General features: G+C 38.2%; 1 protein-coding gene across 5 annotated transcripts; it reads right to left on the reverse strand.

Moving 5' to 3' along the window:
• Positions 1 to 6,571: 6,571 nt before the first annotated feature.
• Dap160 (dynamin associated protein 160) lies at positions 6,572 to 14,988 on the reverse strand. Of its 5 annotated transcripts, none has more exons than XM_068294401.1 (10): positions 14,907 to 14,988; positions 14,244 to 14,633; positions 13,683 to 14,102; positions 13,190 to 13,620; positions 12,702 to 13,123; positions 11,476 to 12,648; positions 10,604 to 10,939; positions 10,234 to 10,507; positions 9,997 to 10,170; positions 6,572 to 6,979 (listed from the first exon to the last, which is right to left on the reverse strand). In XM_068294401.1, the coding sequence occupies exons 2-10, from the start codon at positions 14,405 to 14,407 to the stop codon at positions 6,648 to 6,650; spliced, it is 3,726 nt and encodes a 1,241-aa protein (XP_068150502.1). In that variant the 5' UTR covers positions 14,408 to 14,633; positions 14,907 to 14,988; the 3' UTR covers positions 6,572 to 6,647. The 5 variants fall into 5 exon arrangements, with proteins under 5 accessions (XP_068150502.1, XP_068150503.1, XP_068150504.1 ...); XM_068294402.1 differs by lacking the exon at positions 14,907 to 14,988 and adding an exon at positions 14,702 to 14,831; XM_068294403.1 differs by lacking the exon at positions 14,907 to 14,988 and adding an exon at positions 14,695 to 14,709.
• Between the last annotated feature and the right edge of the window lie 136 nt (positions 14,989 to 15,124).

Raw genomic sequence — 15,124 nt, forward strand, 5'->3', positions numbered from 1 at the left:
GTGCGAAATGCTAACATATTGTATGAATTTTTTATCGAATCCTTTATTCAAATCACTTTCGAAATCATAAAAAAGTTAGTGAAACCGCTTAAATAAAGAATCATTGGCTTTAATTTCAATGGTTTGGGTTAACATATGTTACTTACTTTTGGTTAATGGCTTTTTGTTGAAATTCCTTTACACTTACATACACTTAACTAAATACACGCACACAGGGACACAAGACGCACGGGAAGCCAAACAACAATTTGGGATTTTTTTAATTTTTCCCTTTTCAATTTAATTCACTTGCCTTTATTTTTGTTTAATTTTTCACATGTAATGTAGTGTTGGCAATTGCGCGGTAACATATCAAATAGCGACACACGACACAACCGATTTATAACGGTAACGCGACGACGACTACGACGCACATGGAGAGACGGTACGGTTAAAAAGTATTACAACAACAAAAACTTAACCGCCCACAAAAATTCACAGAAGACACACACATTTACACAGAGAACCGTTTGCAAACGCGGCAAACATTTGATTGACGCCCGCCGCTATGGAAAAACTGTAAATGAGCCGCCGCACGATTTCAGAGTAAAAACGAAGACGAAGAAAACGACGTGAAACGAACGGTCTATCGCGCGTGGGAGAGAAAGAGAGATTGACTGAGAAAACAAGAGAGAGAGAGAGAGAGAGAGCGCCAAACCGCAGCAGTCTGAGCGACGCCGACAAGTTGCATGCAAAAAAAAAAAGACCGAAAGGAAAAACAGGAGGTGGGTAACTCATTTGGCTGGACACTTGAAATCAAGCAAAAACAAGACATACCTTTCTCTATCACTTCGCATACGGATCTTTGAAAATTTATAATGTTAAACATACATAAATGATACATATGTACATACATACATATATGTACGAATTGCTAACACAATATTCTTAGAAATTAAAAAAAAAAAAAACCTATCAATTTTCTTTCTCATTGACTCAGGTATAAGCGGTCCACCCTAATGACAAAATTTGAGTGCGTTTTGCTATGCCACCAACCTGTATGAGTGAGAGTGTATGGTGGGTACAATGGTGGAAATGGAGTGGTGTGTTTTTAATAGGTTGAAAGTCAAACAGCTGTTTGTAAACTGAATGCAATTTTAGGGAAAACTTGTGAAAACATATTACACTTGAGTCGGACAAAATAAAAACAAAAAATGTTCAGTGTTTTTTGTTTTGACGTTTTGTGTGATTTGCAAAGCTATGCAATAACTTATTGATTTTAAACTGATGAGAGCTTTGAGAAAATTAGTCAATGTACCTGGATTATTTAATTCCAGTGTCTGAAAAGAGTATTTAATGGCCGACTTCTTCGTCTAACTTACACTGACGCATGAGCACCTCCTCAGTGCCGCCACATATATTTCAAGGAAATGTCGCCAGGGCGCTCAGTGTCACCACAATTTTAGTTCTGGACTTGCTCGCTTACAGTGGCGGACACAATAGGATCATGGGTCGACCTGTAATTTCAAAGTAAATATTTTTAAACTAAAAAAACTACAAATTTGAATGCTAAACTGTACTTTCGAAGCCGTTTAGACCTACTAGTATACTAAGACCGAGATACAGTAAACAATTGGAACTTTTCCTGGATCCGCAACGAAAAAATCTGCCAAAATTGGGGGGGTGTTGTTAAACTTGCTGAGACTAGAAAACCTACTATACCTACTCTAATAAAAATGCAACAAATACTGGAGAGTGACTTTTATGAATTACGTTGTTATTTGGAATGCTAGGATTGTAGGCCGTCTATTAGCCTTTTATATAAAATGTTTTTTCGCTTTGACGGATAAAGCACAATTAAAAGAATTACAATAATGGCAAGTATTAGCTTCAACGTTGTCCAAGTGAAATTTCAAGGAGAATGCCAAGGAACGAATGTTGGTGAATTTCAATTACCTCGAGGAGTTTGCGAACCAGCCCTTCTTCATAAGAAAAGTTAAACAGGCTACTAAATACTATTGATCCATCAGACAGATACAAAATGGCCAAGCTGTGGAGCTAGAGCTAGAGCTAATCAAAGCAAAAAAAAAAAACGAAGGATCTCGAGCTCTCTAAGCTCCATTGGAAAGACCACCAATTCCACCGACATGCAGCCCACTCGTCTAAAGAAAACCCATTTTTCTTCCGAACAATTACCCTCAAGGAATTAAAGGAGGAAATTAAAAACCTCGAAACACAAAAAGCACCAGGGATAGACAAAATTACAAACCAAATTATCAAATACCTGATAAAGCTCTCATTTTCCTGCTAAAAATATATAACAGTATGCTTCGCCTATCTTACTTCCCGCAGCAATGGAAAAAAAGGAACAATTACTATGATATTAAAGCCCAGAAAGAGTGCTGCAGAACTATCGTCCTACAGGCCGATTAGCCTCATCTCTGGTCTGTCTAAAATGTTCGAACTATTTCTCCTACGCAGACTATTCGATGAATTCAAGCAACTGCTTAAAACTGTAGAATCGAGCGGTATCAACCGAGAGTACATAATCTGCGGGGACTTCAATGCCAAACATTCATGGTGAGGCAACCCAAGATCGTGTAAACGAGGACAGGCACTCCTCAAAGCAGTCAATGAAAACGCCAAAACTAATATCCTAGCCACAGGGGGGGCAACCCATTACCCCAAAGATAGAAGGAAAAGGCCATCTGCAATTGACCTTGCAATCTACAAAGGAATTCATGATAACAGATTAAAAACATATGCCAATAATGAACTTAGCTCAGACCACCCACCTATACACATTGAACTATCCATTGCTGGCCCCATAGCCACAAATGACGTGCCAAAACCACTCCTTCCAAAGCGCGCGAACATCTAAAAGTTCATAAAAAATCTGGAAAACACAATAAAATTGGAAATAGAAATAAAAACAGAAAATGACATTGAAACAGCAATAGACATACTCATAAATAAAATACACAATGCTGCTAAATCAGTTACATCATCTCAGATCCTAAGTAATCCTAAGTAAAGTTAAACAAGCTGTTAAATTCCATCGATTCATCCGATAGGTACAAAATGTCCAAACTATGGAGACTGACTCGAAAAATAAAAAAGACAGCCTGAACCAACAAAGAGAATTATACATGGACGAGAACAAACGAGGAAAAAGCAAACGCATTTGCCCTCCATCTCGAGGACAGATTTAGCCCAGCAAACGACGCACTGAACCTTCCAACAAACAGAATAGTCGAAGAACTTGAGAAAAAAAAAAAAAAAAAAAAATTAAAGATCTTGAGCTTTATAAACTTCACTGGAAAAACCATCATTTCCACCAACAGGCAGCCCATTCATCTAAAGATAAACCTTTCTTCTTCCGTCCTATCACCCTAAAGGAAGTTAAGAAGGAAATCAAGAATCTAGAAACAAAAAGGCACCGGGAATTGATAAAATCACAAACCAAATGATTAAATATTTGCCAGATAAAGCGCTAATCTTCCTTCTAAAAATTTACAATAGTATGCTCCGACTATCCTATTTCCCAAAACAATGGAAAAAAGCAGCAATCACTATGATTCTAAACCCCAGAAAGAGTGCTGCTGAGCTATCATCATACAGGCCGATCAGCCTCATATCTGGATTATCAAAAATGTTTGAACTCTTCCTGCTGCGTAGGCTCTTTGACCAAGAAGACTTTAAAAAAGCCATACCAAACCACCAATTTGGCTTCAGGAAAGAACACTCTGCGGAACAACAACTAGCCAGAGTCACACAAAACATCCTAAGGGCGTTCGCTCTGCGATTTTCATTGATATCACCCAAGCCTTTGATAAAGTTTGGCACAAAGGACTTCTCAACAAACTTATCAAAGTGCTAACTATGAGATACTACAACTTACTTGAAAGCTACCTAAAAAATAGAAAATTCGTGGTCAAAGGCAATAGCGATATATTGTCTAGAGTGGGATCAATATCAGCTGGCGTCCCAAAGGGGTGTCCTTGGTCCCGCCCTGTACTCTCTCTTCTCCACGGACATACCAATTCCTTGGCCTCACAGCAATGCACCATAACTTCCGCAGCCTCTCAGCAAATAATATGCTTTTATCAACCCATGTTGACGACACAATTATTCTATCAACACATCCAATCCTACAATCGGCACTAACAGCCAACCAGCAGTATCTGAATAAAATTTAATAAAATTTAAATTTTAAATTTAAAAATGTTCCACAGTTTGATTTGCTAATGCAGCAAAACGAACATATGGCGGAGTCACTAGATCGTCAGTTCGACAGGCAGCATGCGCTTTTAGCGCAAGTGCTAGTGGCACTGGCAACAACTTCGGCTCGCCCACCACCCACACCAGCAAGCTCCCAATTAGATGTCAAATAACTATCTTTAAACAACTCATCATGCCCATTTGGAGCTACGTCATTCCAGTATGGGGGGCTTTAACAAGTAACACACTGTTTAACAAAATCTCTGGAACACATAACACAGTAATTAGAAAAGTCACCAAAGCCAACAGTGCAAATTTATTTCCTGCGTATCCTCCAATGCTCGGGGGAACTCCACCCGACGATGGCTGTGGATCTGGCGAATATGCCAGATGGAAGCATCGAAAATTCCGCGGCGTTCACCCAGGTCAGTATGAAATGTAATTTGAATTCTATATGCAATTTACATTTGTTTTCCAATTGCAGGAGGAAGATACCCAGAGCCTGCGATCAGCGGTGTAAAACTTAAGTTTTAGCATTAATTATTGAATTATTATTTTATTTTTGTATTACCTAATTTTTTTTTCCAATATTTCATTATTTTATCATTAAATTGATACAATCAATGGAAAAGACTGTATTTTAATTTATATAGATTTTAGACTTAGAATAAGAGTTTATCAGTCCAGTGATCATAGAACCCGTGATCCTGCAACCTCTGATACTGGGACCAGTGGCATTGGAACCACAGACAGTGCAAACTGTGCCACAGGATCCTGTGGTATTGGAACCACAGGCAGTGGTTCCCGCACCGATCGTACAGGTGCTATTGCCCAGGGATGATCCACACAGGTTATTCTTGCGGCAAAAAAACATTTGCATATTGTGCAGACGGCGATTCAAGTTTTTGATCCAGACAACTCCATCCGTCAGGAAGCGGGCAGTCGCGTTGGTGAAGAAGCCGGAGGCGTATTTTAATGTTAAATTTTTAAAAAATATAACTTTAAGCTTAAATTAATCTGTCACTCGACGGTTGCTTTCAAAAATTCACGTCTAATCTCTGCCACGGTCTCTTATAAAATAATTTTTTAATGTTCGGTCCGCATTCGTTGAACCATGATGAAATAAGTAAGCCGACAACTGACAGCTGACGACAAAGTCGAACGACAACCGAAGTTAGAGCAGAGCTGCTGCCTACGAGCCCACCCTGTACTTTATTCAGCTCCGTTGCTTGACAATGCTTTGCCCTCTGCCGCTGCCAGCAACGCTTACCGACTCTCTCTCTCTCTGTCACCTCATTCTGCTTTGCGATCAGACTCGAGAGCGACATACTCTGCCAGCGTTTGACGACTCTTCTCAGCCAATCGGAGTTTCGGGCGACGCTTGTACCGTTACCGACATTCGTGTTGTGACCAGCGAATCATCGATGTTTTGTAAAACTTAAGAAAACAAAAATCACTTAATTTTTTGTGTCATAGGTCATAGGTAACAGAGTTTAAATAGTTACAGTTACAATAAAAAATAAAATATAAAAATATCAAAGAAGCTAACATAGGCAATGACGAAGCGAATATACCCTTAAAGTTGTTGGCAATAATAGGTTAAATGTTTTAAACTCTTTCTGTTTCAGAGCAATTCAAGCTCTTATACCCGCCTTTTCCCTTTATCTTGCAAACTCGATCTTATTAAAATTTTAATCATTTTACATGCAAAACTATCTCATTAGTAAAGATTGTAAAACCGATTCCTTCACCGATTTTTCGAATAGCACTTGGTGTTCAAAATAGGGGCGAATTCAAGTCCGATATAGTGGCAAGTCCAGAATAGCGGGAAAGGATTTACAGGATAATACAAACATACAATTACATACATACATAAGTTAAAACATATTTCGCTATTTACTGTACTTTATTCAGTTGTATGTACATATGTATTTCTCTGCGAATACATGGAAAAGTTCTGTATAAAATCTATATTTGTGAACCTCAATAAAGATAAATTAGGTATATTTGGGTCTTGGAATAAATACCTACATATGTATTAGGTACGTATTATATCTTAAGGTTATGATCAGCATAAAAAGACACGTCATATAGCCATGTCTGACCCACTGGATCGTCCCAACATAAGAAATTAATTATAAGTGTTAAACGATAAAATAACACCACAAATAAAGTTTAGGATTGGAAAACGATGGACGAACCAGTATTTTTAGTGTCGCCACATACATATGTACATATATTACAAGGATATGTCGCCAGAGCGCCCAGTGTCGCCACAATTTTAGTGGTACAATAGGCTAGGCTATTTTTGAATTGTAAATCGTAATTGTAATAACACAAAGATGGTAAAATGGTAGACAAATTTTAATCGTTTACCAAGTTAAAACAATTTTTACTGAAAATAAATCATAAGTGTAACAACTTTAAATGAACATAATTGGTTTTGATTACCACCAAAATGGACAGGATCTCTTCTTGTTTGGCGGTTGCCAATCAACAAAAACACTTCGGCCCACTAAACTATGACCGTTCCTTTTATCGAGCATTGCCTCTCCCATTGCTCTGTTGCAGGCGAATCGCACATAGGCACAGCAGAATAATTGGCCATCACGACGTTTTGTTACGTGTATGGAGTGAATGGTGCCCCACAGTTTATTCAGCAATGAAGGAGTTTCCTCTGCCCATGCCCTTGGTGCACAAGTTGTCGTCTCTTCATTGCCCAGATTTGGCCAGTATTTTTTAACTATTTTGGGTATATTCCATTTGTTCTGCTTGATCTCTAATACAGGAAATGGGAGGGTAACGAAGCAAAGTTGGAGTAAATAAATATATAACATTGATGATTGTTTTTTTCTTTTTCTTGTTTTTTAAATTCCGTTTATACATTTATTGCACCAAATACGTGTTAGTTGTTCATTTCTTTATCATTTATTATTTTTGAAACTGATATAGTTTAATATGTATGTTGAATGGCTTCTTTTCATTTATATTTTGTATGTTGTTATGTTATTTATTTTATGCATTTATGTATGTATATATCGATGGTCATCATTTCACATTTAAAGTGAGAGTAAATTGTGTGCAAAATTTATCAACTTTTCTTTTATGCATTTTTTATCTTGTAACGATTAAACGAATAATACGCTTATATGAGCATCATACAATTGTATGTATTTTATTTATTCTGTATATTTGTTTGGGTGTAACCATGTAAATGTAAGAATGTATGTATATATATGCAAGTGTTTATATGTACGAGTGTGTGTGTGCTTCAAAAAATTATATCCTTTCGGTTTAATAACATTTCAGAAGGAATTGTAGTATTCATTTAAATATATGTATTTTTTGTAAATGCCCACTATATCGGGTTGCAATTCCACGAAATCTGCCATAAATGAATGAAAATTTTTTGAAATTTCAAAAACAAAGATCTCCATGCTTCTTCTAAGCTTAAAGATAATGGTTTTGTTTTTTAACTCATTTTTGGAATTAATATGCAAAATTGGTAGTTTTAATGAATTAATATTTCTGAAATTTGTAAAACTCTAGTGAAATTACAACTCGAACATTAGGCAGCACATTTAGTAGATTATAATTTCATTAGTTTCGTTTTTTTTTTTTTTTTTTTTTTTTTGAATAATAACATTAACTACATTAATATAATATTAGCTTTTATAATATTTCTATTATGTTTATAATTTAGAATGTATTTGGTTTTTTATATGCATTTGGTAAGTAAGTATATAACGTAATGTATGTATGTATATAACGTTTTTGTTTTCTTATTTCTTGTATATATGTATATATACATATATATATGCATTTGTTTATACGCATACACTTTGAAATTTAACAATTTACGATGTGGGTTTAATGTAAAGATACTTTTTTGGGGGCTTTTTGAGAAGAAGGCATATTCGACAGTGTATGTGTATGAGTGACTTTTCATATGTATCAGTTTTGTAGATATCGCATTTGGATATAGGTATGTAAGTAAGTATTTAGTGTTTGTTGTTGTAGTTAACTAGCATAAAAACAGAAACAGAACTACATCGAATTTTTCCACGTTTTAATTTGTACACACTCAATTTATACATTTACCTACATATATATTTCCCTTTCCGCTTTTTCGATTTTGCAAACAATTCTTAACACTTTATAAAAAAAAAAAAACAAAAAGAAAATCTAATACATTTATGGCAGTTGATTTAAGCGCTTAACGTATTTTATTATCGGATAGTAAGTAGCAAAAAAAAACCCGCTCAATAAATATATATATATAATATTAATAAAAACGAAGGAAAAAAAGAAATCAAGTCAATACAAAAGTGTCTAATACTGTGTTGCATAATTTTATATATGTATGTTTGTATTGTTTTTATGCATTTGCGAATATCTTTTCGCTCGTATTTCAAGAATGCTTAGTATTTAGTTAACAATAATTTACTATTATGTATTTAGAAAACACAGAAAACCATATTCAATAGTTTGTATGTAAGTATGTTGTATGTATATAGAGTTATAGCATTTGTATTGGCCAAAAAATGTATTTTTATTAAATATATGTATTTTTCCCCTTTGTTTAATAAGCACATCTAATACAACGAAATATTTAGGTTTTTTATAATTGATATAACTTTTCTTTTTTGATGTTTAATAATTTATTTTTTTGTTGATTCTGCATATATGCGTATGATTTATATGGGTAGAAATGTCTGAAATACATATATGTATATGTATGTTACTTGATTTCGATTTGATTATGAACAATAAGAACTGTTTGCTGACTTGGCTGGCATTCCTTTGATTTTCTATTAACAAACTACCACACCTACATACATACACATGCACATATGTATGTGTGTATAATAATGTGAGCATAAGCCAAAAATTGATTTTGCCTAAAAAATTCTATATGGGTTTTCGAAATATTTCTGTGTTTGGTCTCGAATATCCTTCGGTTAGCTACAATTTTCAATAAACCTTTTTCGCTAGATAATGCATGCTGTTTTTGTTTATGGTCTGATCTTTCTGCACTTAAGTAAATATATATGTATGTAGCTTGTAGATGTCGCTTAAAGGCCAAAGCCGATGGCTCGTTATACGTTTCCTTTTTATTTTATTTGGTTGCGGCGGCAGCAGGAAAGAAAATTGTATAATTAGAGTTTGAATCCTTTAATGAGTTATTTTGTTTTCTTTAATGTTTGTGTGTATGTATATACAGAAATAAACATGTATTATATTTATAAATAGGTACACAAAAGAATAATAAATATAATTGCAAAAATCTAGCTAAAGATTGGCTAACAAATAATATTTTATAAATTGGACAAATAGGGTAGGGGGTGTGGGAGGTAGGGAGGAGGGTACAAATGGTGAATAATCTTAAATAATAAATAATTGCTACAAAAACTAAATAATCACAATTAACAAATTGTCATAGAGATATTGCAACAAATTAAAATCTAATTAAATTTAGCGTATAAAACACACAAATCAAAGGCGAGAGTAAACATTTTGTTGGCATTGACACTTATTCGATATCGAATTGGAAAAACAGTATTCATAATGGAATGTATAAATATTGATACAAAAATTATATATAAATAAGCGAGAGGAAAATAATAACCATATATAAGTATGTATATATATGTATAAAGATAGTTAGAGAGGTGATAGGAAGAGCTAGAGAGCATAGCTTGTATTTAAAGCAATCATCACTGTTTGTGGCCCATCGTGAGATTCACTTTGTGGTGTTGATTTTGGTTGTACCATTGATTTTAGTAGCTTTCTTACCGGACGTTACAAATGGTCCCACATAATTGCTGGGGAAGAGTCCAGAGAGACCATTGAGTTCTCCACGCCACCATTCCGGCTCATCGCGGCCCAATACACTGATAATATCGTCTTTATCGAATGATAGCTCATCATCGTTTTGTGCTTTATATGGATACAGAGCAATAACTTTATCTGAAAAGCGAAAGCAAATCATTACATAACACTATATGGACGTGATTTTGGTCGTAAGCTTACCCAAAATCTGTTCGGTCATTTCAATGCGACTTCCCGAGACTGGGGTATTACGTCCACTATTGCGTCCACCCTGTAATACTTTGACATAGGTGGCTGGGAACCAACCAATTTGCCTGCGACGACCCTTAGCCTGCAATTCACCCTCCCACCAGCCGGAATCGGTCTTTTTGCGTATCATAATCAATTGCCCGCGAGTCAAGGATAGCTGCTCGGTACTGGTTGCCTCATAGGGAGCAATTACTTGGGCAATTTCCGATCGCTTGGCACGCATTCCCTGCAGAGAAAAAGAAAAAATATAAGGCTTTTAGGGTACTATCCTGATACAATGTAAATGGAGAAACAGCCAAGCTGCGTGTCATCAACTATTTACGGGTGTCATGGAAGAGGTGCGTGACATGGGTCGGCTATAGCTCTCTGCCGGTTCGCTGCTTTGTGATTTGGATTGTGTGTTTATCTGGGATACTTCAGTGTCAAGATCTTCATGCGTTTCCTCGGCCATTTGCTGGACGGGCTCTGGTTGATATTGTTGTTCGTGTTGCTGTTGTTGTTGCTGCTGCTGTTGCTCTTGCTGTAGCTGCTGCTGTTGGAGCTTTTGCTGCAGCTCCCGCTGTAGCTCGTGCTGCAGATCGTACTGGTGCTGTTGGGGCGTCTGCTTCTCGGGTTGAGCAGTAGTAGCATTGGCAGAGTTACCATTTAGTGTAGCATCCTGAGTTTAGCATTGGCAATCGCAGACAGCAGACAATTATGATGTCGATGTCGGTGTCGATATTGGCATATAGGACGAATAGTAGTAGCACATGAAAAGCATTTCGGATTAGTAGTGGATGAGCATGATGGTTGTTAAACACGACAAATTCGCTATTCAGTATCAGAAAGCGGTGGCGCGTGGGTGAAATTATCTAAGTCATTTTGTATATAAAACTAAACCAAACAGTAATCATGCTTCCTTACAAATTAATTTAAAATAAAATAAACATCTTAAGGTACAGATTCTTGAATAAACCTCATTTAAATACTTAAAGAACTCAATTTAGTTATGAAATAATTAAAAATATGTTTTACAGATCAGTGACGGACATTTGGGCAAATTTTCATATTATTACACATCGGTTTGAAGGTTTTTGTCCGTAGGTCCGCCACTGACTGAAGAATCATAATATCTTTATACGTTTTGTATGTATATCAAATCGGTTGACTCCTTCATGGAGTTCCGTCGTTGGCTTTGCTTTCTAATTTTCTCACCTGCTCAGCTGACTCAACTCCGGCGGCCACCTGTGATGATGGAACAGCTGCAGTGCCCACATCAGCTTTTTGCACATAGTTCGAGGGAAACATGCCAGTGCGATTACCAATGGTGCCCGTCCACCATTCTCCTTCCTTTTTGATGACCATTACCATTTCACCGGCCCCAAAGCTTAGATCACCCTCCTCGGCCGATTCATAAGGATATGCGGCTATATAGTATTCAACATCGCCGGTGGATGCCGCCTCAGGTTCGGATATTGCCGAAGCGACGGTATTGTCATTGTAACTGTCGTTGATGGCAGCGAAGGTTTCGGTCGCAGCATCCGGCGGTTCAACGCCTGCCGCATCGTCCTCAAGTTTCTCCACATAGGATTCGGGGAACCAGCCGGTATGACCATTTATTTCACCAGCTAACCAACCAGGTTCAGCATTTTGCTCCAAGGGCACTAGAATAATGTCGCCCGGCACAAATGTTATCTCTTCAGCATTGCGGGCAGAGAACTCATAAACTGCGCGATATTTCACAAATCCCTCTGGAGCCGGCCCACTTAAATCACTGGCTGCTAATGCAGGAGCCTCGACAGTGCCGACTCTGTCATTATAGTTCTCTGAGATTACAGCTGCCCCCGTATCGCCCCAGGCTGATGATGTAGTGGTGGTCGAAGCGGCTGTATCCCAGGCCGAACTAATGGTTGACTCATTTTTGCGATTATATTTCAATTCCAAAACGGAAGTGCGTTCCACATCGTATTCTTTATAGAGATCCTCGCATTTGGTAATCAGAGCCGAAAGTTCAGCCTTTAGTTCGGTCATTTGTAGATCGTTGGAGTTGATGTCCTCCTTTTTAGTTTCAATCTCTTTGCCAATGTTCTCCACTTTATCTTTAATTTGATTAATCAACAGCTGCTTGTGGGCAAAGGCTGCATTCAGCTGCTCCTGCTGGGCAGCTTCACCAGACAATGATCCACCACTGGCTTTGCTCTTAGCATCCCATTTGGCACGCTCTTGAGTTAGCTGCAACAATTTGGCATTCTGCTCTTTAATGCGCGCCTTCAGCTGGGCCATTTCGCTCATGGAAGTATCACGCTGGGTGCGCATGCCATCAATTACAGATTTAACATTGGTGACGCCGGCACGTGTATCGCAAATCCTCTGCGATAGATCCTTGATCTGGCAAAAAAAAGTTGTATATTTATACCATAATCGACCAAAGTAAAACTCACCTTCTCGTTCAGTGTGCTTAATTCAACATTTAGCTGAGTATTGTGTGCCTTCTGCTTGAGAACACGTTCCTGCTCTCGTTGCTTTTGGGCGTTCATTTCCGCTATTCTTGCCTGCTCCCATTCCTGTTGACGCTGCTTCTCTAATTCCTTTCGAGCTGCTTCCTTCGCTTCCAGTTCTCTCTTACGTTGCTCTTCCTTCTCCAATTCAATTTCTCTTTGACGCTGCAATTGGCGTTCCAATTCCTCTTGCTGTTTGCGCTCGGCCTCAAGGCGAGCCTTTTCCCGCTTCTCAGTCTCCTCTCGTTCTTTGCGTTCGCGTTCCTCTCGCTCCTTGCGCTGCTGATCTTCCATTACTTTGCGCCTCCGATCCAGCTCCACTTTACCCTTTTCATAGTTTTCCTTACGCTTGTCCTCAAAAGATGCTAAAACAAACGAACACAGTACGATTAAAATAGTACAGTGCTAACAATTTTGATTAAAAAACTTACTTTGTGGTAGCCCTGCCATTGGATCAGCACTGGCATCCACCACACCCCCCTGTGACGATACTGAAGCATGACGCGATGCTGGCTGGGATCCTGGACGTGATATGACACCTGACACCGAACCGGGACGCGATTTTATCTTGCGCAGATTCGGTGGTACCCAATCCAAAGGCAAAGTCACCGGTATTTTCTCACCGGCCATAGCCTTCTCGCACAAAAACATGGCCAAAATGAACTCTTCGCAATTAAGTCGTCCATCACCATCGATATCGGAGAGTGTCCAGATCTGGGCCAGAGTCACCTGGGGTAATTTACTTTGAACGAGAACACCGCGTGCCTGTGCACCGGTTAGATAACCCGACCGAGTTCGATCATTGGCATTGAAGACCTGAGTGTATTTGCGTTTCTGGGCAGCCTGCACAGCCCACTCCACTCTGTAAGAGATGTTAGAAATTGATTTTAGAAAACTCTAATTTCAGCATTTTCGTATACTTACGGTGCTTCAATGGATGGAGCTCGCTCCGAGATAGACATATGACGACTAGGTGGATTACTTGATGGCGGTGTTGGTCCAGCCGGTACAATGCCAGGTGGGGATACCACATTGGGAGCTGGCACTGCCGGGGGTATAGCCGCAGCCACTGCTGTTGGCGCTGCTACTGTTGTTACTGCTGTTGGGGGGTTAACTCCGCTAACAATACTTTTCAAAGGATCTAGCGGACTCATAGAGCTGGTAGAGCCACGTGGCGTCAATGAAGGCGTCTTCTGTCCATCAGATGATGCCAGTGATGCCAGTAGAGATGGTGGCAATACTTTTGGAACCTCCATTCCGCGCAATTTAAGATTAATCAGCTTGCAGGCTATGCTAAACTCGTTGATATTCATTTTGCCATCGGAATCAGTGTCGGCCAAGGCCCTACAAAAACAAATACAAAACAAAAAAATAGTAAAATGAAAACAAATTGTTATCAGCTTTCGTTAAACGCCTCGGACCAAGTATTTGACATGATAACCACCCGCCGCGGACTAACTAGTGACTCATACTTTTTCAACTTACCAGATTTGACCCAAGATCAGTGGCGGCAATTGTGATTGCAGAAAGAATCCCTTGGCCTGGGCGCCGGTAACGAAGCCGCCTTGCGGCTGCAGTCCTTTAAATTGTTCCTGATATTTGAGTTTTTCCCGCTGGGTCACCGCCCATGCATCTACAGCTGGATTCATTTTCGTATTGCTTTTTTACACTCTTTGCAATAAATTCACTCTTGATTTCGTCTTCCTTGACAGTTGCCTCTACTACGAGTGTGTGTATTTCTAGCCTCCTCCTCTGCCTCTGACTCCCCCACAAGTGAGTAAAAGTATGTCGGTATGTGTGTATCCGTTTTTTTTTTTTCTTTCACTGCTCTCCCACCACCCCACAAGTTTTTCACAATGAATTTTTATAGTCTACCTGGAATATACAACGTCAAAAGAGTAAAAAAAAAGTGTTAAGACAACAAAATACACATAACTCCGCACAGAAAACAACAACAAAAGCGCTCAATTCCAATTGGATGTAATTTTTCGTTTTGATTGCTTATCCAAGTAGTAGGCGTTTTTCACTCCACGACAAAATGATTAAATTGTAGCTTTAACTCGGTTCGAATGTTCCAATTTTCTTCTTAGTTAACGGCATAACTACACTATAAATTTAAACAAATTGTATTTTCTAAGATGGGCGTACTTTTCATTGAGAAGCTAATTCTTTTTCGTGTTATTTTCAAGGAATTTCAATCAATAGTCTCTAACGTTATCGGTGCAAACTGTCGCTTAATTATCGTTTGACATTAATCGATTTCTTATCGATTGTATGCCGATTGAATATTTTTGACAATACCTAGTAGGCGCAATATTTGGAATTTATCAAAAAGAAAATGGATTAGAACCAAAGCGAATGGTTAA

This window comes from Drosophila tropicalis, unplaced genomic scaffold (genome assembly GCF_018151085.1).
Source record: "Drosophila tropicalis isolate 14030-0801.00 unplaced genomic scaffold, ASM1815108v1 contig_845, whole genome shotgun sequence".
NCBI classification, from domain to species: Eukaryota; Metazoa; Arthropoda; class Insecta; order Diptera; family Drosophilidae; genus Drosophila; species Drosophila tropicalis.